General features: G+C 39.5%; 1 protein-coding gene across 1 annotated transcript; it reads right to left on the bottom strand.

Annotated features, from left to right (window-relative positions):
- Window positions 1-4,840: 4,840 nt before the first annotated feature.
- On the bottom strand, window positions 4,841-22,945 carry fam20b (FAM20B glycosaminoglycan xylosylkinase). The gene is made up of 9 exons (XM_008407331.3): window positions 22,710-22,945; window positions 20,372-20,671; window positions 19,643-19,890; window positions 18,641-18,727; window positions 18,448-18,557; window positions 12,901-13,072; window positions 8,174-8,365; window positions 5,950-6,009; window positions 4,841-5,854 (listed from the first exon to the last, which is right to left on the bottom strand). Exons 2-9 carry the CDS (start codon window positions 20,498-20,500, stop codon window positions 5,623-5,625), a joined length of 1,230 nt encoding a protein of 409 aa, XP_008405553.1. The 5' UTR covers window positions 20,501-20,671; window positions 22,710-22,945; the 3' UTR covers window positions 4,841-5,622.
- Window positions 22,946-25,209: the final 2,264 nt, after the last annotated feature.

Genomic DNA, 25,209 nt, shown 5'->3' with positions numbered 1-25,209 from the left:
TGGCTTTGTACTTTCATATGACATCAATGTTCAACGAAGGCGTTATCAAGCCTACGTTGTGAGCTGAAGAGGTTTAATGAATCATAGGTCAGTTTGCGGTGGCTAATCAAGAAACATGTCTCTAAAAACGGCCACATAAAAGGATTGGACCCTCAGAAGTGGTGATGGAGATCGCTGAGGAAGATTACAAGAAACTCTAGCTCACTGGAAGCAAAACAAAAAGAAACATAGGGCGAAGAGGAGGCTGATAACTTTGTGATGCTTCAAAGAAAAGAACGAGAGATGAGTGTTTTTTTTTTTTGTGAAATATCCCATGTTGCTTTTTTGCTCAGAAAGATCACCCTCGCTGCCTCATTTATAGACCGATAGCAAGTGAGCATGTGGCACTTGGTTTGAGTCAAAACCCTCAGGGCACCATTTCACCGCTTTACTTTAAGATGCAACACATAAAAGGTCTGGTGATTTTGGTAAGCGTTGGGACTTGTACAGTAGGTGCCGCATTCGGTATTGGATTTAAAGTGCGTAGTTCTGGGTTGACTACCCTTTGATCCTCGTTTTTCTGAATCGTGTTTACTGCTCATAAGCCACACATGGATGGTAAATATAGTAGCGGGAAACAAAAGTAACAGCTCTGATGTGAAGATTGCAACCTTAGTGCTGCAGAGTGACACTGTGGTAAAAAAATGAATGATTTGAGCGCCATTCTTCAAGACCATCAGAGGACCCTTCGATCCACCTCTGCATACAAGCGCTGCTTCTTCTTTGAACGTTTGCTTTGACATGACCTGACATGCCCCAACATGACAAACATTGTGGTTTTGATCAAAGTTTCAATGTTTTGACATGTGTCCAAAGTAAAACACCTGCTTAGCAGAACCGAAACAGGTGTCCCACATTGTGAGGCTGTGCAAGCACACAACAGAGACACACTCGCACACACGCACACACACACACATGACATGCTGGATGAGGCAAGAAGACAGCTGAGAACGAACATCTGCTCGTGGGAAAAGGGAGAAGGGTGTCGGCATACCTCATAGTTTCATAATGATGCTTCCCCTTCTGTAGGTGCAACAAACGCAGCTCGGGCCGCGGCGCTGAGCGCGCAGGCTTTGTAGTCAACGGTGCCAGCCCTGGCCACTGTTAAACACTTTAAAAGTAAATGTCAAGTGATAAGAATTAGCTGGTGTGGTGAAAGATGATGTGTATCAGAAGAGCATGCTCAGACGGGGGAAAGTCCTTAGCAAGAGATACTGTAACAGTGGCGGATTAGCAGGGATGAGGGAGTTTTTTCTCTCTGTCTTTGGACACAACACGGGTATTTCTGCTTTAGCTGACACACTAAAATGGATGAGGAAAGATTGAGTCTGTGTTGGAGCAGTGAGATTTTGGTTATTCATCGGCAGCCCACGCACATCCTGAAGGGTGCTCGGCCGAGTTTCTGAAATGTGACGACTCATGCTCTCGCACCTGCTTGCTCGAGTCGGCCCCGGGTCTGGAGTCACATCTTGAAGACAGGTGGAAGAGGTCGGCCCGCTCACAGGTGCCCTAACCACAGCTGAGCTCGATCAATCGCAGCGCATTACCCACAATACCTCACAACAATATTTCTGGTGGTTGTTTTGATGTCTAACTGAACACCTCACCGCACGGCAGGGTGGGGGGTGGGGGGGACATTTTTGTTTGTTTTTTGTTCCACCGATTTGTGAGCAGAAATTAAATCTGGATCTGACTGAAAGCTAGAAAAGTGAAAATAAAGGGTTTTGTGCAGAAGGCAACCCTCATGAAAGATGAAAACTAAAACTTGATTATTAGAACTGAGAGGAAAGTAACAAGTACTGCGCCCGAGATAAGAGCCGTGACACATTCTGTGTCAAACCTGAGTGAAATAAAACACGGCAAACAATAAAAGTAAAAGTAAAACGAAAGTCCCTTCCAGCAAGCCCAGCATTTACTGTCTAGACATAGACGGGGCTCTGAGAAACCTGCAGTGCTTTAACAGAAATCCTCTGCTTTGGTTTTTCTTGGCACTTAAATGTTTCAGACCAGAAGACAAAAAACATTGTTAAATTTTGATTTCATGCATTAGTTGAAGAAGGTAATTGGCCGTGTCCACCTTAGCAGCAACAACTGTGGATGGATTTTGGCTCATTCTTCTTTGCTATCGTTTGGATAACATGAATATCTTGTTTTATCACCATGCTAGTCAGACCACAGCACATTTTCCTCAATAGTGACAAATGACAATGATGAAAATGATGTCATTTTATGTCACCATTTTATGAGGTCAGAGACAGGACAGACTATTGGAATCCAACTTTGGATATCAGAATCAGCAACACTCCTGAACAGAGCATGTTAGAAAACCAGGGCTGGGCGCGGTGCCTGAAAGCATCAGGCAATGATCAGACTCCATCACGGAGGAATGTTTGCTAGAAAATAGTAGGAGCATATTTTTTGGCGCACACCTGAGACCACAGAAGTTCGCTGTCCATTACTTTGCAACCCTATCGAGCTTGAAGACGTCAGCGACTTTTCTTCTGATTGTTGAGTTTCTTTAGATTGGGCGAGACGTGAAGCTCTTTGAAGTCTTGCTTCATGTCACCAGATAGATTTGTTTGTTTTAGTAAATTTGATTTGACAAGTCCGGCAGTAACTAGTCCTGGGTTTGGCTTGTGAAACTCAATGATAATAATGTGTACTACACATTTGCCTTTTCTACACACGCAACAGCGTGATTAAGTGACCTTCTGCCATCTCATGTGAAAGAATGATGCGGGAGGTCAGCCTGTCTCTGTTATGCTATTCACTCACCAAATGAAGAAGTCGCAGGCCTGGATCGGCTTCACGAGTGATGACCAATGACCAGTCACTTTCTGACAAAGGAAGTGATATGATTAAAACTTGATGTTTGCTCAACTGTCACTAGGATCCTTACACTGAGTTCATCCATCATTGATGCAGGGTTTCAACATCTCAAACTCAAGATTTAAGATCATTTTGAACAGAATTTAAGAACCATATCTCCACAGAAACTGCGATGGACTGGCAACCTGTCCAGGGTGATACCCGCCTCTCACTTGTTGACCACTGGCGACAGGCACCAGCACCCGTTGCATCGCCACTAGGGATAAGCGCGATAGAAAACGGATTGGTGGATGGATGGATCTCCAGAAATGTACAGTCTTTGTTCAGCTAACCGACAATAAATTTACTTATGATGGACGCAAAAAAGCTAGCTGGCTAGCTAGTCACAGAATGCAATAAAGATGCCTGAGTGTGACTAAAACTTTTTCCTGACAGAAAAATTTGATGTGAAAAATAAAAAATATAAGGGATTAACCTTCCCGCCTCCGTAAGAGACGAGGTTAGTAGCAGGTTCATTGCAGGTTGGCACTGACCTCAAGTGCACCTTTACCATTTTCTTTTGTGTGTGTGGTTTCGGGAACTGACGGTCTGACGGGACACCCCACTTTCCTGCTGTAAAACCATGACGATACTTCCTGAGCTAAGTCAAATAGTCCTGTTAATTCAAAATTTAAACTCTTTGATTAACATATTAAAGGCCAACTTACCTTTCTTAACAAATTTAAGACATTTAAATTAAAATTTAAGGCTTAAATCTGAATTTAAAACTTTATGCAGATTCCCTGTAATGTTTTGAAAAGAATACTATGTAGTCTTCCGATGCAGATTTTGTACTGACAAACGTGCCTCCTGTATTGCCCACTACATTTTTAAAAAGTTATTAATGTGAATGCTCTAGGGCATTCACACTACTGCGTTCCACTTTTCTCCGTAAATTTTGCCGCGCTTCTTCTCCCGCATACTTTGTGCTATTTTCACCATTCAACTTTTATACTATTTAGCTTGCTCTCCTAATGCCGGCTATCTCTCTGGATATTCGTAACCTTCATACTATTTTTCAGCTTTTTATGAATTTTTCTCCCCATGGGGGAAACCGCTCCATCCTGTGGCAGAATTGAGAATTACAATATAAAATGTCCGTTGTGTTTCACAGTGGATGTTTCAGGTCCTGCCCATTAATGGTAATCAATCATCCAGTTTCAGAGCCGTCATGGAGGAAACAAGGCATTTTGAAGTTGGGCAGTTTGCCAGGTTTTATGCCGTTTAACACCTGGGAATAATTTGAGCTTTTGACTTTGCTTTTTTCGTACTGCTGTAGCATATTTTTTGTAGTCACCACGATGCCTCCAAACAAATGTTGATGTCTCAGGAACCATAAAAGGTTTGGGTTTCATTCACCCGCCGTTTTTATCAGAAGGAATGGGGGAACTTTTCTGTCCTTTCCTAATTTCAGGGTTTACAAAGTTTTTTTTTTTTTTTTTTACATTTCATGAATTATATTACTTTAACCCAGCATGCTAGTGGTAGCCTAGATGCTATCATTAGTATTTTAGCTAGTTTTAGCTTTTTAGCTAATTTTGGCTTTTACCTGGGTTTTTCACACCGCATGGACTATTTCTCATCTTTCTGCAAGTCTTCAGCAGTCGGCTTCAAACGCTTTTGCCATTTTCACCAAAAGTATTCACACTTGTATTTTCATAGGAAATGCACACTTTCTAGTTTGTACTTGCCGTCACCATCTCTTATGATTTAGTCAGAGGAAACTCAAGAGGCAGCTTTTTTTGGCATGCTAATGAAGGAAATGTATTGTGAAAGAGATTACAGTTAACTCCACGCTCAAAGAAAAGAACATTTTCACGTAGGCCCTGATGACTTGGAGATTTCTTGCCATAATCAACATTTGAAAATTGCTTTTAGGGGAAAGTCTGATGGCAAATTATTTTGGTGACGAGACTAAAAAAGACAACTTGGGTAGACAGATGTAGACCATAGTTTAATGCCGAAAATGAAATAAAACACCCCAAAACCTTTGACACCCACCATGATTCAAGTCTGTCATGTCAGTAGCTTTGAGTTACGGCACAGTATGGCACTCATTCTCATTCTCTCCTTTTTACTCTCTCTCTCACACACACACACTCTCTCTAAATTTTATTTAATATTATAGTCCAAATATTTATATCCCATAAGTTCATTAATCTACATCACTACTTAAATATGTACAATATTGAGCAAAAATGAGTCAATTATCAGTTCCATTTAAAACTAAATAAATTGAAGGAGTATTTTTTTATATACAATTAAAGTAACATCTCAGTTTATTGGCTCTAGTCTGAAGTGCGGCTTTCACAGAGATGTCAGAGACTCATTTCAAGCATTCACACTTCTTCATCCGTCGTCTGCGGCTAATGAGGCGTACATGAACAAGCATGACCGATGAGGGAGGATTTGGCAAGAGGTGGGAGGAACATCGACACCAGCAGCGGTAGAATTTGCTCGCAGTGTTTGCTTTCCTTCTCACTCCGGTCCCGAGAGGCTGGATGTGAAACGGTCGAGCGCTCGCCGACTCTTTGATCAGAGTTCTCCGTTGAGGATCGCATTTCTCAGAGAGTCGATAAACGGATGGAGGGTGAAGAAACGTGCCGCCTTTGGTCCACCGTGCCGTTTCATTTGCCGCTTCTGTTTCCCCGGAGCTGCAGAGCCACTGTCTGAAGACGGCTGTTTGGACGAGCCTCGCCGTTTGTTTTTGCTTTCCTACGGATGCGGGAGGTTCATCCGATCCTCTATCAGCGTGTTGTCTGGGCCTTGTGCTTCCATGCACTGCTTCACAGTTGCTATGACTCCGTTCAGACGCCTGTCCAGAGCTGCGAGGTGAGGCTCCGCCAGGACGGGATTGATGGGATCAAAAGCGAGCGCCTGTCGCATGGCCGAACTCAGGACTCCACCTTTCAGGAAGCTCAGCCTGTTCCAGGTGGAAACACGAATCCTGTCGCAGGAAGTCGAAAGCACAAAACATACAGAGGCGATTGGTTATGGGAGAGGCCAATCTGATGAATGTGACCTGACCATGTGGGGACTTACATGCAGCACTGGTAGAGGGGCGCCAGGATGCTTCGCTCATCCAAAGAAGGATTGCCGAAGCTGCCGAGAAAACACAACAGAGACGAACAAGAGAAGTCGAAGGTGTGTGAATACTCCACACATACAAACTATTGAGCTCTTGCCTCAAAATTACTGAGAAAGGACTATTTTAAAAAGAAAATCTTTATGCTGAGCCGCAACAGATAACAGATACATGTTAATGTTGCTCATATTTTTACACTTATAGGTGAAACACACTCAGCCCCCTTCATTCGACCCGCCAACATCAGGATCACTCATCCAAAGAAGCAGAAGTCATCAAACCGTGTCGTAAGGCCCCACACTATTTACATTATTTTGCATGGGCAACCACAATTAAGACAAAAAAATAATAAAAAACAATTTAAATAATAATCATAATTGCTGAAGAAATTAAATAACTATACAAAAAAAAAATCTAAATAAGAGTAAAAACTCTGCTTTGAGCCTGTCTGGGCTACCTGAATTCCAGATGGAGAATAATAATTTATCCCTAGAGCTTGTTAGTGAATGTCTGATATTTTTGTATAAACTGCATCAGATCTCCTAGCTTTAGACCTTTCATAGGGTCTTTGGAATTATATTTGTAATAAATATCCTTCTGTGTGCAAGCAAAGGAGTGAAAGCAATGAAGTGTGTACAACTTTTCCTAATTATGAGGTAGTTCCCTTCACTGACACCAAATATAGTCATTGCAGCTTTGGGTTGTGGATTAGTATTTAACCACCGTGACAAACAGGAAGAACTATTCGAGGAATAGATCTTCCTCAAAACTAAAGAAGTAGAAACTACCGGTTGATTAACTACAGATATTGTCACATTCTTACTTTAGTTGAAGACATTAATTGCCATTCCTTTTACTCCCCTCTCCCCCATTTTTCATCGTTGCATCTGCAAGCTGCATCTGCGCCTCTGTTTTCGTCTCATGCTCCGCTTCTTGTCCATAATCTCCTCCTTCTCAGCTGTTCTCTCGTAACAACACACGCAGCAATAACTTTGTTGAAATAAAATTCTTCGACAGGCTTAAATCTCTGACTTCAGAGTTTGTTTGTTTTTCTCAACTTCTCAGTTTGTGTCGCACCAAATGCTGCTCCAAAACCGCTAGCAGCAGAAGCACGACCGTTTTCTGTGTCGAGTTGTTTTTTTTGTTTGTTTGTTTTTTTTTGCACAAACATGCAACATTGTACGGGTTGATAACGGCAAAAACGAACATCCTCCCAACTGGCAATAAATTTGCAGTCGACTCAAACTGTTGCCTGATGGAAACTCCTATGAGGAAAAAAAAAAACCTACATAAAATATACAAAATTAAATAGTCCTGCCACTACAATATTTAAGACACATGGGGAATGTTTTTAATACCATCTTACATGTTTTTAAGTGGATTTAAGACTTTTAAAGGCCTTGATTTCAAGATTAAGGCTTTTTAAGGAGGTATGAGTTATTTAAGGTGCTGAGGTTTATTAGAGAATAATCCTCATCATCCATCCAATGTAAAACCAACATTCCCTCATTCCACCACAACAGCAAAAAGGAAGTGATTCAATGTTCAGATAAAGATCTGCTGCTGCTTGGTCTAGAAGTAAAAAAAAAAAAATATATGAAATAATGTATTTGTTCTGCCAGGGAGACATTTTATAGCCAGACAAAAACAATAAGGTCTGACACCACGCTTCTCAGAAAAAAAGAGAAGTTATCAGTAAAACTGTTCACAAACCAGACTGTGTTTATAAAACAAACAAATTTAAGAGCAAGACTAGAAAAACCCTCATCTTTCCATCCGAGGAGTGGGCGTAGATGACTCAGTTACAAAACGGTTTCAGTGGCGGCAAGTTCTTGAAAAAGAGATGGGCAAACTGGAAGAGATGAGTGACAATTTAGCAGGATACCAGAAGTGAGATGTAAAAAGTGGATTAACAATATCCTTATGGTGCCGACACGTTTACTAAAAAGAAGAATTTTACTGGAACTCTTCAGGAGTGACTAATCTGTTTTGTCAGTGCTGTGCTGCACACAGACTCCGCTCCAGAGTCTCGGTTACGGTAAAAAAAAAAAAAATAACACAAGGGACTTCTTTAAATTTGATGCAAAACAAACATGATACGACCTCAAAAAAAAAAAAAAAAAAACTAAAATAAAAAATACGATCAAAATAATTTCATGTTGTGGGTTCATCACTCCTCACCTCTTGGCGTTATCGAGCAGGATGAGCATGCTGGCTCCGCCGTCATCCTGGAAGCTCTCGTAGTGATGGCGATCGGCGTTGCCGATCAGATAATCAAAAACAGCCGTATCGATCACGTCGAGGAGCCGCGGCCCCGCGTCGTATGGGGGCATCTTCTTCACTGCCTCGCAGTAGCTTTCATCATACTCCCACCTATGTGGAAAAACAAACGTGAAAGTTCTTCAGATAGACTGGAGTAAGTTTGTTTGCAGTGGCAACTGGAAGTACCTTCCTGTCAGCCCATGAAAGATAAGATCAGGTGGTTAGAGCGGCATTTAAGGATGAGGGTAGGATGAGAGAAAAGTCATTAAAGTGAATTTTACAAGACAGGAAATGAGGTGAAACATCCCATGGGAGCATCGCTACGGTGACTAACCAAGATCTGCGGCTCAGTTTATTTTTCCCAATTTTCATTTCCTCAAAGTTCTGATTGCACAATAGATGCGACAATAGTGTGCTCGTAGCTGCCCTCTGTCTACACGGCGCAGCTGTGTAGACAGAGGAACCAGAAAGGAGAAACCAGACCTCAGACACAGATGGGAAGAAAAATCAGTTAGGCTAAATTTAGATAAAGGGGAACACATGTCTTTCAGGTCTGGGCTGATGTGAAGGGAAAATAATCTAACAAACCACTGAGTGAAAGACAGTCATTTTGGACAAAATGGACAGCATGAAAAGGCATCCATTTTTGGTATGAAATATTACACTGTGCTATATGATTATTTTGATTCATTGATACAGATATGAAGAGTTAAATGACTCATTGGCAGCCACTAACAATAGTTAAGTGGCTGCTAATGGACTTTTTTTTAGCTCAGTACACAGCAGCATGTTTGAAAAAAAAAAAAAAGCAAATAAAATAAGAATAAAATACAAAATAAGGAGTACACTTCTGCCAAAGATATCTAAAATATTGAGATTAATTTGACATTTTTATATTAAAGAAATTTGGATGTTGCCTGACGACAAAGTCAAAGCCAAGAAAAAAAATCTCTATACATTTACGATATTAAAACGACATTCTGACATGGTCGAGTCAAAATTTTGAAAAACAAAACTAAAGTTGTCTGAGATTATGAAGTCCACTATCAGGTAGAACGTGGCACTGAGGACCAGATTCGATGCAGCCACAAGTTTCTGAATTTACAAATTCAAAGACTACCCTAGTTTTAATTTTATAAATGTATATGCCTTTAATCACAATGAAGTGTAATTTTTTTTCATGCAAATGTACAACTTTTCAACATCAAATAACATCACATTCTTTTCGTGTAAGCATTTCTTTGGGCAGAAATGTATGCCTCAGTGGATTTTTTTTTTCTTTGATCTGTATTAATCATAGCAGCTCAAAATTCTTGTAATAAAATTACTATAATGATTTCTACACATGAAAATGCTTTGGGAATGCTGCACATTCTTTGACGCAGCAAAACAAAAAGAAAACCTGATCAAATTTTTAATCTACAGAAAACGAGAAAAAGTGGCAAGTTGTTCAAATAAAACTAACTTTCTTCACAAATTTCCTGTACAAGTTGAAAAACATTTGAAGTTTTAACTTTTCTGTGGCTCACTTTTATATTCGTAAAGTATTTACATACTAAATACGTTATTCCCGTGTACAATTGTAGTCCTGGTAAAAGCTACTATAACTAACATTATTTAGGTCTCCAAAACTCAGTTCTAATTAATCTTGTATGAAACGTGTCTGGTATTTCAGAATAGTACTATTAATGATCAAAAGTTGTTTAAAAGTAGGCATTACAACAGTAAGTTCAACGAGAAAATGCAGCCCAGTCTTGACCGAGTCTTCACTGGAGGTGGAAGAGTTTCAGTTTTAAAAAACTTTCCGTTAACCTTCAAAAACATTTTAGTAGGTTAAGCTTCACCCACTTGTGCTAATAACGTCATTTCTGGTGCAATAAATGGCCAAGATGTCTGTCAAATTACACAGTCTACGAACTGCTTATTGATGTTTGACAGATAAGCTCGGTTTCATCATAGACCTATAGACCGAGCTTATCTGGCATTTGCTGAAACTCATCTTTTGTTTTGGAGTAACGTTGGAGTCTTTCATTATTGACCAAAACAAAAACCAAACAATAATGTTGTGATGCGTCTTTAATGAGTTAGAAATTAAGCTAAGGATTTGAAGTAATAATATAAATCCACCTGTTGGTGGATTTATACGACTACATTTTGAACAGATCCAGTAGGAATCACCAGGGAAAAGAAAAAAAAAAAGAGAAAAAAAAAGGTTTTGACAGTGATTTGATACTTTTATTGCATCCAGTTAATTTCTCTTTCCCAAAAATCTCATTTAGGAATTTCCTCTTTACCTCATAGATCTTTTCACTGATCTCGTTAAAGAATGTTACTGTGCTAGAAGTTCTCAGGCAAAAATACCATTTCACAATAATAAGGTTCATCAGAACATCTCACTATACATGTATCTGTCATCTGTACGTCCTCTGATCTGATCAGTCTTTGATTTATTGATGCTCCTCTCTCCTCTCTGCCGTCTTTTAACTAAGAGTAACTCATAAAATATTCTTCTTCACATAGACATGCTGTACTTTTTCTTCTACGGCACAATATTTAATTACCCATCATAAAAAAAAACACCCACACACCCACTAATGTTCCTGCTATGCAACAACATAAGCTCTTCGTGACCAACAGTCAATTTTTCTAAAGCGTTTGACACTATCGTCCACCTCAAATTACTTAAATGTCTTCCAGATGTTTATTCTAAACAAAACGTGAAATGGTTTGGAAATCATCTCATAAGTGGTACCAGGCAGCTCAGACAGACGGTTCTATTCGGACCTATTGCAAATACCCAAGGGAGTCCCACAAGGCTTAATTCCTGGCCCAGTGGGTTTTTGTTTTTTTTTCTCTGATTTTTTTTTTTTAAAGAAAAAAATAAAATACCCTGGGAGAATTTAAACTTTAAGATATTCAAAAGTCAGAGATGAATTGGGATAGAGAAATGTTAGGTTGCTCAAAACAATCTTCGGAACGGAACAACCTGGCAAAACAAAGACAAATGTATAAAATAATGAGCAATATCAGCGTTGAAGACTGAAGATGTGGTAAGGCGTTTTAAGGATCAGCATCTTCAGAACGCTTACTACTTCCCATTTCTTAGCTTGCACATAAATGTACAGTGCCATAAAAAAGTATTTTTCCTCTTTTCTGACAAGTGTATATTTTGTAGATCAATAAACACATTTTAATAGAAGAGCAATTGCAGTGGAAGTGTGTCTCCAGTTTAAGGTCAAGCTAAAATGTCCATATATTTTTAGTCTGGACTTTGACTATGCCTCTCTGAAATAACAATTTTGGTCATTTTTTTGGACTTGTGTGTTTCAGATGATAATTCTACTATGTAATAAAAAAAAGTCTTCTCCCAGCAATATCATCCCAAAACAAACAGATATAAATAAAATGAATAAAAAATGAACTAAAAACTAAAATTCTGATGAGTTTTTACAAAGATAAGCATATTGGTGGTTCTGATGAGAAAAGAGATCTGGTCAATTTTTTCACATATTATATTTTCTTACAATAGCTATTACCTCAGTAACAGTGGCTAATAATTTAAACATAAATACTAATGCCTTTGTCTTTCATCCATTGATGAATTGCTTTAACTGGCCTACTTCATGTCATCAAAGAGGTTCCAGTTATCTTGACTGTGCGGGTCAGGGCGCCATCAGGCCTGGTTGATCTCAGTTATTTTTCTATCGGGGACAGCCCTTGTTTTTAAACTGAGACCATATTAAAAATAGCCTTTGAATTTACATCATGGCTGTTACTAAAATTTATCTGACCTGAACTACTTCGATGCAACGAGGAAGCAAAAGCAGAATAAACCAGGGGGTGGGGGATCATGATAAGTTGTGGAATGATTGTGATGACGACAAAAGTGATGATGCAAACTATTCGGTTCTTTTTTTAGGCAACTAAAAAATGTCCAGCAATCATAGTCACATAAAAAAAGTGTGATTTGTATGACTGAACTGTACACAGCAACTACATCTAATCATATTTTCAAATTTGTCGGTACGTTCACTGAACAAACAGTGGAGAATAACAGCAAAACTGACAATGCCAACAATACGGACACTTTTGGGTTTTTTTTTTTAAAACAGCGTTAATCGGAGTTTATTGTGACAACTAATTAGCTTTCTTGTTATAATAATAAGTTTTTCACTTTTAATGGTAAATTAAATGATGAACGCCCGCCCCATAGAAAAAGTACTCCAATCGTTTCTGCCAAAACGCAAAACATTTCCCCTCTGTCCAATTATTGCTAAAAGAGAAGCAGGTCGCCATCATCTGCACCACAGGTTTCTGCTCCTTTCACCCATATGAAAGCCACACTAAACATCAGAGGATACTTGGGAAATGATGGGATGTCCGAGTCTGCAGAAGGGAATTCGTTGCTGCAATGCAGAACTGTGTGCAACTTCCCTCAACAGCAGAAGCAGCAAACACGCGGACACACACGCACGCACACACCGAACTGCATTCTGACCTCATGTTATGAGCAATCAAAGCTCACCCACATTCAATTACCAGCCTGAACAACGCAACGTTTTAATTTTTCTTGGCAATCATCAAACCGAATCTGGGAAAATTTGTGTCACAGAATTGTCCCAGGCGGCCGTGAAGGCCACACCCACCTGGCCAGTTTGCCCTCTCTGTACGTGCGGCCCCAAGGGTGTCTGTGTTTCTGCAGGGGCCACACGTCCGGCAGCCAGAGGGTCAGTGACCCCTCCATGGTTTCGCCATCCGCGCACGCCGGCTCCGTCTCCCGGCAGTAGTAGCACTTCCCGTAGAAACACGTGTTGTTACCTGAAGAGAGACACGAGGAGGACAGGGAATGACGCGGCTGCTGTGATTTAACAAGAAAACCCCAAAAACTTAAAATAGACGTTTCGTCAGGGATAAGTCATGAAACTGTCATTTTACGGAAAGTTGTTAAAGATATTCCAACTTCATGGGCAGCAGTAAAGTTATTGAATTTTTTTTTTTTTCATGGTCATAGAAAATGTACTCCGAAAGTTGCATGTTTGCAGCATGACTGACGAGTTCAAAATTCATATGTGGCTCATTTGCATTATAGTGAATCAAAAAGGAAAAACAATGAAGCTGAATATTAACACGGGTTCAGAGATGAGTCAGCGTGATGTACTGAACGAACGGTGAATTCACAAGGTGTTTAGATGCCCCGGTGTACCGTTTTATTTTTTATTTCTTCTTTCCCCCCTGCGGTGTGATGCGAAAAACGTTTGACTTTTTCTACCTGAATAGTCAAAGCTCATTCCCACAAGAGGGAAAATCCCCCCAGCTTTTCCAGACTTGTATGATGTTTTGAGACGATTTATCAGAGTGACTAAAATCTACAAAGATTAAATGTTTCTGTAAGATTTCAGAGTTAATAAAAAAAAAAAACACCAAAGCATAAACTATCCAGAAAGAAAAATACTAAATCAGCCAGAACAGCTATTATACCACTTGGTGTTTTGGTTGACAAAAATAAAATACAAAAGTCAAGACAAAAATCTGGTAGAATAATTACAATAAAAGTCAGCAAAGCAAGTAAATTAATGTTAACAAATTAAAAACTGCAAATATAGAACCGGTCTGAGTCAAGTCAGCTCTTCATCTAGCCCAAGGCTCTCCAACCTGCTAATGTTTTTAAATTTGGATATAATAACCAACGCAGGTCTTTTAACAATTATTTAGTCTATTTCTACAATATTTGCATTGAATTATAACAAAGAATGACATTAAAAGTACTAGTAATATGTTTTTTGTCATAAGCTTGTAACCTGTTTTTATTTTTAAAACAATCCGTCCTCTTTTTGCTAAGTTTTATGTTTATTTTAAATCCTACAAACAGAAATAAGATGGTTGCCCTTTAAAAATAACTAATTCCCTACAGTAGACATTTACCTAAAATTATAAGTTGTCCTTTCTCAAAAAGTCGTGACATTTGCGGCTCCAGATGAGTTTTATTTGGCGGGCCTGAGAGACCCCTCTATATAGTCCTACTTCCTGTTTCCTGTCTGTGATCTGCCATTTCAGACAAAGAACCCACAAATTCACATTTTGAGATAAATAATCAAAAAGATGCTCAAATTGTGCAGATAATTTAATTCTACATTTTCATCACCGTTTCAGTTGAACTGGCTCTAATCCCACGTTGGAGCCTGAAGGCTCTTCTGAAATGTCAGATTGTGACCAAAACAAAATAACCGCGAGACCTCCTGCATGAGAATTAACCAGATTAAAACCTGAAACACTAAAAACTGTTTGTGTATGAGAAGGTGAAGGGCTGAAAATGATCTGAAGCACTGAAGTTATTAAATGAGTCACTAAAAAAAAAAAAAAACACAAACGTAATCGATAAGTCAAGTTGGTGACACAGAGCGAACTCGTGTGATTTAGGTGGGCAACTCTGCTGCACTGTGTATTAAAAAAAAAGAGCCAGAGCTGCCCCTCTATATACTTCACAGAAAAAAACTCTCATATGCAAAAGACATCTTTTCTACACATGCTGGATTTTCTCTGCCAGCCTAATGCCCACACTGTAAATGATCACTTTTACCTGCGCAGCTAATTTGATAAAGCTGCACAGTAATATAAAAACCTCATCGATCGTCATTTAACGTCTGAACTGCAACTCATCAACACTGAACTCTGTCGACTGCATTCATCTTCTAAGCTGGTTTTATATGAAGCTTCTCACAAATATATTGAGTAGATACCGCATTCGGTCTCATTTCAGCCAATCAGGCTGGAGAACTTGACAATCCCAAAGGAAATGAAAACGATCGGCCACAAGGTTTCCACATTCCCTCCAACATCAACCTGTGTGTGTGTGTATATATATATATATAAAATCTGCCTTTTTTTGCTTTAGTTTTATTTCAGGGATAATCACGAAACTAATTATACTTTTCCACGTAAATTTCTTCCATCTGTATGAAACTTGTCGTGTTTACCAGAGTCACGCATTGATTAAACCAGCCATCTTCTGTAATAATCAGATTTGCTTTGTTTTGGTTTAATTTAGCCTAAAAACGTTGTGAGATTCCTGCAAAGATGAATATATTCTCTCACAATTGATCTTCTGTTAATATTAGATTTATCAACCGTAACATTAACCAGATCTGGATTACTTTCTTCTGTGACTGAAATGTGTTCCAGCTTTTAGGCATCTAAAAAAAAAAAAAGTCTTTTATCCCCCGAGAAAGTAAAATATCGGTGGTGTAAAAACATTTCTTATATCGAGCAAACGCTTTTTCAGCATCACAAATAAAAATGATTGATTTTTCATTTTACTAATACGTCCCATTAAATATAAAGCTCATCCTGAGTCTGTCTTTAAGAAATTCTTTTTGATGTAGCAATTATTTGTAATATTTAGTTTATGCTTGATAGTTTAAAAAGAGTGCAATTAAAATTAATTGGTCTGACTTTTCCCCCAAAGAAATTTGAAGGAAGAGAAAACAGCTTTGCTGCCACACGTCCAAAAACGGAGGAGCAGCGGCTCCTCTTCATCTTTATGAAATAAAAACGAACTTATAGAGCAGGTAAAGAATAAAAAGCATTTTTATATGGCTCTTCTATGTAAAGACATCTACAAAGCCTTAAAATAAACTCATCTTTTATTGCTGTGACATAATCACACTCTGGAAGTTTTAGAAAAAAAAAAAGTCTGGGTTCAATTTTAGTTAATTTATTCAGCGGGGAAAATCCCACAAACACAGAATATAACTAAACATTTAATTAAAGAAATTAATTTCAGTAGTTTGACTCAACGTGTGCCAATTTGTGTCTCTTTCAATGACTACAGCTAACAAAATCCTGAAATTCATCTTCTCAGAAAATTTGAATATTACTAAAATACTAAAAAATAAATAAAAATAGCAAAGACCGCTATGTCGTTTGTCCTACAGACAGAACGATCTCCACAAAATGGAAAACCAAGAAAACGTCGCAGCAGAACCAGCTGGATGTTCAGAATGCTGCACCTGTTCATGGAAAGTTTAGTGGAAGGGGGAAAAAATGTGACAGAAGATTCACAAGCAATGGATCAGACTGAGAATCTGCAGAGTATTTTCAGGAGGAAGGTGTGAGAAGTAATGATTCAAAAGATCAGAAATAAAAGTCTGGAAGATCTCATACCGTGAGATTCACTTTCAACTCCAGAAATAAATTCGCTTTTTGATGTTCTAATTCAAAGAGGCACACCTGTACCTTACAGTTGGTGTGAAACCGAGCTGCACAGTAATATCAAAATAACATTGTCATTCATCGCGTCAACCTGTCACCAACACATTGCACTTCATGCTGTTTTTCCTGAAACTAATCTTCTCAATCTTAAGTAGAACTGTCTCCTGCAGTGGTGAGATAAATGTTCTCCCCCGCATTAAAATGTTTCAGATGAAGCAAATTCTAATATTGGATAAAAATAACCCGAGTCACTGCAAAACAAACAAACAAAAAAAGTTTTTAAACGATTTTAGTTTAAGTGGCGGGGAAAAAATGGCCCTACAAATCATGAATCAGATGTCAGTAAAGTACATTTTTATGAAAGCTGAGCTCAATTTTAGAAGCCAAACTAAGAAGATATAATCATCTGACCTTATATTTTTAGAGTCTCTCTGAAGGCTGAAAGATTTCAACTAGCAGCACATCATGTAAAATAATGTAAAAAAAAAAAAACCCTAACGGTTACAAAGTCATTATTTTAGACTAAAGTCTAAAATAACCTGCAGCAGTGCTGAACCTTCCAAGAAGATCTACTCCAAGAACACATCGACAAAGTTTTCCCTATGATTAAACTAAAGGTTGAATTTATTTTTAAACTAATGATCAATAGATTTTTTTTTTTTTTTTATTCAAGCGTTCGAAGTGAGCATCTTTCATAGTGGGGAGGAGAAACCCAGATCTGAGTGGAGGGACTCGATTTCCCGTCTGGTCAGGGAACGCCTCGGGATCCCCAGAATGAGCCGGAGGACTGCACAGATTTTCAGAAAGTCGTTACGGCTTGTATGTTTACAGTAAATGTGGTGTTAAAGGTGGAAAATTCCTGAGAATGTTTACAGAACATGATGCATCATCATAAAAAAGCAACTTTATAAAAATTCACTGTTTTTATTTTGATGACCAAAATCAGAAAATCCTTGCTGATGCGTGTTTGAAGACTTTTACAGACTTCAGTTTCTGTGTTGTTTAATTTTATCTTTGTACCTGCAAAAAAAACTAATTGGGTCATCTGTGGGTTCCAAAAATAAAGAAAAGCAATGAAAAAACAAACTGTTATGTATAAAAAGCTAACTTTAATCAGCTGTATTCCACAATCGCTAAGTAAAGAATGGAGTGTAGTACGCTGATTAGTTTGTCAAACTCTAAAATAAAATTGTGCAAAGTCCTTTGTTTGGATGTCTAGACAGGTGACGAAACGGAACTTTTTCTGATTTCTTAATGCGCGTACATTCAGTCATTATGTAAAAAAAGCAAAATACCAACGGCTAAAATGTGAAACTCCAGGTATAATGTTGCAATTCAAAATTCAAGAAAGTTGATTTCACGTAAAATAAATGTACCAACTGTGAAAACTACCTGCATTTCTTCAGGTTTTTTTTGTGTTGTTTTTTTTTTACACTTTTTCTCCAACTCTTATAATTTCCATGTTCAATGGAAAATGATACAAGCCAATTCCAGGCTGTAGGAACCTTTGCCTGTCTCAGGAAGAAGACGAATTTGGTGTTAATGATGAATTTTTCCTTTTTAAATCTCAAACTGGTCTGATGCATACTTCAACTGAGATTCACGCAACAGGTTTGCAATTATTTAGATTAAGCTGCTGCACCCAGACTGGTCAAACATCTTGACTCAGGTCATTCCCACATCCGTTACTGAAATTCTCCGGAGTTTTGTTTTATTGCAAGCATCGCTGATGCCACGCCCCTGCAGGGTGGATTTCTAGACTTTATTCAGACAGAGCCAGAAAAATATAGGACACGTCAGTTTAACGGAGAGTAAATTTGAGTCTCACAAAGCTCAAAACAAACTCAGAACGAGAACAGAACTGGACAGAAATATACGAGGATCTTTCATTCCAGACAACCGCACTGACTCAAAGCCAGAGGACTGAAAACGCTCACCCCTCGCGAGAAATTTGCATGTGGAGTGGAAGGAAAGCGTGCGCTCACCCTGCATGAGGAAAGTGCTCAGCAGCTGGTCGGTGGCGACGGGTTTGATCTCCGTTCGCAGGTTGACGTATCGGCCCACCACCAGGGGCGCCCTCCTGAACCCCAGGATCCTGAGGACGAAAGGAAACGTCACGGATCATTTCAAGCAATGTGTGACACTCACACACACAAGCACGCACACGCACACACTCACCTGTCCAGGTGGAAAGCAGCCACCTCTGCATTGTGTCTGTCGTATCCGGCGTACGGCTCGCCTTCAACCACGTAGTCTCTGTTGTATCTGAGCGAGAAAATCAGAAGAAGTCAGAATTTTAACCATTTTAAAAGTACAAAAACGTCACAGAGTAGGGATGCAAGCAGTTTATTGACTTACAATTAATATTTTATTAGATCAAAATTAGTTCCAATCAATTAGCTAATAACGTCTGCTTAGATTTTGTTTTAGTGTTGTAGTTTGGCCTCCATCAAGCAGAAGGCACTGCTGGTCACCCTCAAACGCAGCCAGTAGATACAGAACTAAAGATGGCAGAGCCATACAAGAATGGGAAACAGAATGGGAAAACAGAAACAGAGTCCGGTGTGGGATGTGACATGAACTTTATGCGGTTCTGTTTTGAAATATAAACACTTGAACAGCTTCTTTAGTTTCATCTTAACACTCATTCAGTCGAGCAGAATCAACTTCTCATTCAAAACTTACTCATGTGCAGCGAAGGCCAGGATGTGATGACAGAAAAACAGAGGTTGTTACGCAGAAAAATTTAATACGATCGAAAAATAAAAAGCATGACGTCACTTAGCATGACTGATTTTAAAGACCATCACGACTTAACCCACTTCATGGAGAGAAATTTTAACATTCGTTCAAGAGCAGCTGCAGATGGCACTTCTGTATGAACAAGTCCGTTCACGGTGGATCAAGGGTTTCACATATTTTCATCTTTTATTTTTCTATTCAGCAGGAGGTTCCTGTTTTGTTATATTTTATAAAGAGAAAAATCACAATTTTCTGTTTATGCAGTCAGATAATCCAGTCAGTTATTTTAGTTTTTTTAATTCAGCACTTTATGAAAAGTGCATCCATCCCTTCATGTATCAAAACCCAGGGCTTTAAGACAACACTTATCAATTCATCGTAAGTTGATCAATCAACCCCTCAATCGATAACCAATCGCAGAATGATCTGAAGTCTGACCTCTTGGGTTTAAAGACCACTTTCTGTCCTCCGTCCAGCACCAGCAGGGCTTTGAGCTGCGTGCCCTTGTAGCCCACGTCGGCGCGCTCTATCCTGGCCGTGCTCAGCGAGGTGAGCACAGCGGCCAGCTCGGGGGTTTCCTCGGGGTACACCTCTCGGGGGCCCACCCACTGGCTCGCTATCTCCCACGGAGACTGGAGAGTGTGTGTGAGGTGGGCTCCCCGGGGCAGAGAGAGACCCGACTCCATCTGTGGGGATTATCACGCAGTTATAAACGCAGGATGCAAACATGGACCAGATGGGCGGATGAACTGCCAAACAGATGAGGAAAGCTTTATGCAACAAAAAATGTTTTTATGCAGAATCTCTTTACTTTTTATTGTGTGAAATACCTTTTTGATAACGCTTTATTTGAAGGGGTGTGCATAAGACTGACATGACAACACCTGTCACAAACATGAAGGAGTCTTCATGAATGATGTCATGAAGTGTCATTTAGTAAATAATGACACTCTTAAAACAAAAATCACACATTTGATGTAACCTTTCTTTAAAGATGTCATTATTTACAGAATTACACTTCATGACAGCGTTCATGAAGACTCCTTCACGTTCATAACAAGTGCTATGTTTATGGCAGGGTCGTGTCAGTGTTATGCACACCCCTTCACATAAAGTGCTACCACCTTTTCCAGGAGCGGGGTCCCTGTCAGCTAAGTACGTGCTGACCTTCCGGAAGGCGCGGAGGTCCCGCCGACTGGCCGCAGACCCCTCCCCTCCATCCAGCAGGAAGATCTTGGCCAGGCCCAGCAGCAGGAGCACGGCACACAGCACCACCATGCGCTGTTTGAGCTTCATCTCCGCCTCTCCGGACGCCGTGTGTGTGTGTCCCTCGCAACGAGTCGCCCCTCACCGCCGACGCATGGCGACCGTCCCCGACCTGCCGAAGCCGCCCCGGAGGATCGAATCTGTCGCCCCGGATTTTTTGCCTTTCCCGCCCCCCTTGGACGTCAAACTTTTGAGTGTTCCCTGCAGGGAAAGAGGAGGGAAAGAAAAATGAGAGATGGAGCAGAACCAATCAGGACAGTTGTGCTGCTGATAACGTGTGATGAGGAAAGGATTGATCTGCTGCCCCAGTGGGTCATTCCCCTCCATCCTCTCTGCTGGGGGCCGGGGGCGACCCAGTTCTTCTGCTGCTCGGTAGAAGCCTGCCCGGCATATAACCCTGTTTCCATAACGACCGCGACTTTATATCAACAGCAGATAAAACAGGAGCTGCTGCAATGAAAACCATTGAAATCTTATGCAAACATTAGAAAACTGTTTTTTTTTTAAGATATGACAGTTGAAAATATTCTGTCAGATTTCTTTTTCCTGATTTAATTTAATATACTTTAATTTGTTTTTATCTTGTTTGATATGTTTTCAAACTCTCTTGATTTTTCTGCAAAGTGCTTTGAGTTGTCTTGGACACACAATGTGCTACACAAATACATTTGCCTTGCCTAGAAAACTCCTGGAGCCGATTACATGAGAAGAAAAGTTTATGGCAGAAAGAGAAAAGTGATAAATCATGCAAATGGAACTTATTGAGCTTGTTTTAATTTATCATGCGATTAATCTATTTATTGATTATTGTGACAGGCCTGGGTAGTCTGTATGTACTTAGTGCTCAGCAGCAGCATAAAACAGGTTACTATGCAACTTTATGATCCCATACACATGATGATATCATGTCCTTTACCTCAGACTCTGTGCTTTGGTGGGACTAAGATGGAGTCATCAGCAACAGAGACACCAGATGGGCTTGGTGTAAGACCAAGAATGAACAATATAGTGGAAAAAGCAGCTAACGCTCACTAGCTGTGTTTCCGTCAACGATATTTTCATGCACAAAACAGCAAAATTCAAAATAGTTTCTCCAGCTTTGCAAAAAATAAAAAATAAAATAAAATAAAACAAGTTGGACAATATGAAATCTTTTAAATACCATGGTATTTAAATAAACTGGACTCTGGACTTTCCCCTGGATTGAAAGTTGATGTTCAGAAAGACATCCCCCCCCCCCCATAAGATGACAATGGAGCTATTTTGCAAAGAGGAAAGCGAAGTGCAAAGCTGATTACAGAAAAGGCTTGCAGCAAAAGCTGCTCTATAACGTATCAACTCAGGCCTGAAAACAGAAGCGTGCCACACTTTTCAGATTGTATTTAATAACTGTGCTAATTATGTGATGCTCTGTGTTGGTCATGCTCAGTCTCAAACACATATACTGAGGTTTGTGGTTGTTTTGAAAGAACGCTGGTATTTATTGTTTTGTAAGAAAATATGTGTCAGTAGAGACTGTAATTTACATTTTAAACAGAACAATAACTTTACAAGAAATAAGGTTAACATTTATGTACACAAGAATCCGACATAAAACTCGGCTGATGTCTGAGGCTGCTGTGAACTGGGTCACAATAAGAACATTTAAACGTATCTGGATCCAGTGACACCAACACTCTGAGGTAACAACCTCCTGACCATGATAACAGACATATCATGGTCCCCAGCGGTGGAGACATTATACGATGAATAATGATTCAAAACTTGGTCTCTCTGCTAAATGTACTCATAAACATGGGTCAAACCTGGGTTACACTGTTGCACCACTTATAATGTTTACCTGCCACGTTAACCTGAATGTTAGCTCAGGCTATCAAGCCCAGGGTAATCCTGTCAGGCTGACAGGTAAACATTTACCACACCGTAAATATGTGGCGTGTTAGCCACGCAGGCAGGCGGTCCTAAACAATCGCTCTTTCATGATGCTGCTGCTCAACACCTCAGAGAAAACCAATCCAGGGGCTAAGATCACTGGCACCGCATGAAAACCGTCTAAACCTTCCCACAATGCTTTAAACCAGACACACGCCTACGTTTTCGCCCTATTAGGTCACTAAACCCTCCGCGTCTCCCCGAACAGAGCTACCAGCCTAGCAAGCCGCGGCTCATTTATTGCATTAGCTAAAAGAAGCCGCTAGCAGGATAGCTTCCGCTGGGTTCACGGACCGGGCTGACTTACCTTACGGCCTTTTTATGCGACTCATCGTAAACGGAGCGGCCTCTGGTTTTTCGGTAATGCCGTGAAAGCTAGACATGAATTATTTCGGGTGCTAGATAAAAACCAGTGTCATTTCCACAATCCTGTCGGTTGCTCCCGTTTCTCCGCCCTCTCCCCTCGATCCCAGTTCTGCCGTTGAGCGTCCACTTCCGAAACACTTCCTCCTGCTGCCGCAGGGGCAGCAGCTGCCCGCCAGGTGGCGGTGTTTCACCGCTGCGCCATGACACCGGGCGGCTTGCAAGCTAATCAGCTGGAAACAAACTACACTTGAGTCACGGCGGTTCACATGTGGGTGTGACCCGAAACCACAGGATTAAATGGTCCACCATAAAACTATTTATCATTGTTATAACAAACCATATCCAGAGGTGTAGCATCAAATTATGCGTAGCATGGTTTTTTTAAAATGATTGCAGAGGAAATTCCAGCCTTTTTATCTCCCTCAGTTTTTATTTTCATATTTGTTTCTTAAATATTTGAATATGTGACCTTTCACTTGTTGAGCTGGTCCCTTCATTGTGTGGTAGTCCCTTGATGGAAAATTGGTACGTTATGTGCTATGATGAAAAAACAAAACACTAATCTAATGTGGTTTTGTGGTTTAAAAAACGTTCAGTGCGTCACGTCTGTTACAGAATAAGCTTAGATAATTAATAAGCCAAACATTTGTAACAACTCGCCTATTACAGTTAGCTACAAAAAATGAGAACATCTTACAAATAATTTAAGAAAAAAATATTTTTTTAAAGAATTAATTCCAGTTCATTTTAATTCATGACTTTCAATAATGAAGCGCTACGTTGTGATCGCTGTCAGGAGGGGGTTGGCCACAAAAGGAGATTGTTAAAGAAGCCAGTTCACAGAGCATTATATCCAACTGCGTTACTGGAAAGTTTAGTGGAAGGAAAAGTGTTGTCTAAAGGTGCAAAATTAATAGAAATAATTGCAACCTTCAGAGGGTTGTAAAAGTCCTTATAGGGTTTGATATGAATACAAGGCGTGAACGGCTGCTGGAGTCAGTCTTGCAAGAGTCAGGAAAATGGGCTACAACTGTTGTGTTGCTTGTGTTAAACCACTCTGCATCCAGAAAAAACGTCAGAAACATCTTAACTAGCCAAGGAGAAAAAGGACTGTCCCAAAGTCCTGTTTTCAGAGGAAAATAGATTTCACATTTTTATCTAGAATTCAAAGTCCCAGATCCCTGAAGACGGTGGAAAGATTTAGAGCTCTATCCATCTATCGATTAGTCCAGTTTCCACAGTCAGTGATTATTTTTGGAGCTGTAACATTTGCTGGTGTGGGGATTTATAATTTTCAAAATTAAAAGAAATAACCAAACTATATGCAAAGATTCAAAACACACCACTCTGTGTGTATGAATAGATATATCTGTCAGATTTGAGCTGAATTACTGAAGTAAGCTGACATTTCAGTGACATTTGAGATTCACTTGTATTTTATATAAGCCACTGTAAGACGGATACCATCACATGACGTGTCCCATGTTTTCGTTTAAGTGCCCACACAGGGAAATCCCACTTTTTTTTTTTATCACACTATTTTAATTAGTCTTGCTTCTAAATATAAAACCTCACGCCATACATGTTTGACCTTTTACGTGCTTATCTGGTGGCCCGACTGCGTGATGACCCCTTTATGGAATATTGGTACATTTTGTGCTTCAAAGACAAACCAACAAACTGATCTGAGTTATTTCTGCAGCTCAAACATGAGGAAGAGGAAATATCTTGAGGTAAGTTAATAAGATGAAGCGCAGCGATAGCGTCATGTATATTCATGTAAATAAATGGGTTGCAAGATCACACAAGTTCATATTTATTTTTTTAAAGGCTTTTGAGCAATTTTTTTAAAGTAATAAAAGCAGTCTACTTGAATCCGTTTATAAATATATGTACAACGATCGGTATAAGCTACTATAATTTTTTCAGTTCAGACTTTTCAACATTTTCTTTGGCTTTTGCTAAAGTGCATGAAACACCATTTATTAATGTGATTCCTTTTTTTTATTTGTAAGTTATCATCAATAGATCATGAATATAAAGAATAGATCACTAAAACAGCTGGGCTGTTCAATACATTTGCTGGCGAATAGCATAGAGCAATCTGATCACTGCATTTATACACAAATCTTAAAAAAAAAACACTAACGTGATGTATTTTCTATAATTTAGCACAATTATTCCTTTTATTTCATATTACAGTGTTAACTATTGCACACCGATTGTCATACTTAAAATGAGGTTAAAAAAATAATCTAAATTATCACAAAATTATGAGTAGTTTTAAAATGAGCTGAGTTGACATTAGTCGCTCACTTAGACCGGCTCTCTTCTCAGGCCGCCTCTATGCAGCGAAACGTTCATTTTGTGTTTCTTAAACAATAAAGTAAACGGTAGCAGCCTTCACCGACTCACCTCAGCAACATGTGGGGGAGGGGAGC

The sequence above is a fragment of the Poecilia reticulata genome, chromosome 4 (genome assembly GCF_904066995.2).
Source record: "Poecilia reticulata chromosome 4, P_reticulata-male-v2, whole genome shotgun sequence".
Taxonomy (NCBI): domain Eukaryota; kingdom Metazoa; phylum Chordata; class Actinopteri; order Cyprinodontiformes; family Poeciliidae; genus Poecilia; species Poecilia reticulata.
This window is presented reverse-complemented; position numbering and strand designations above follow the sequence as displayed.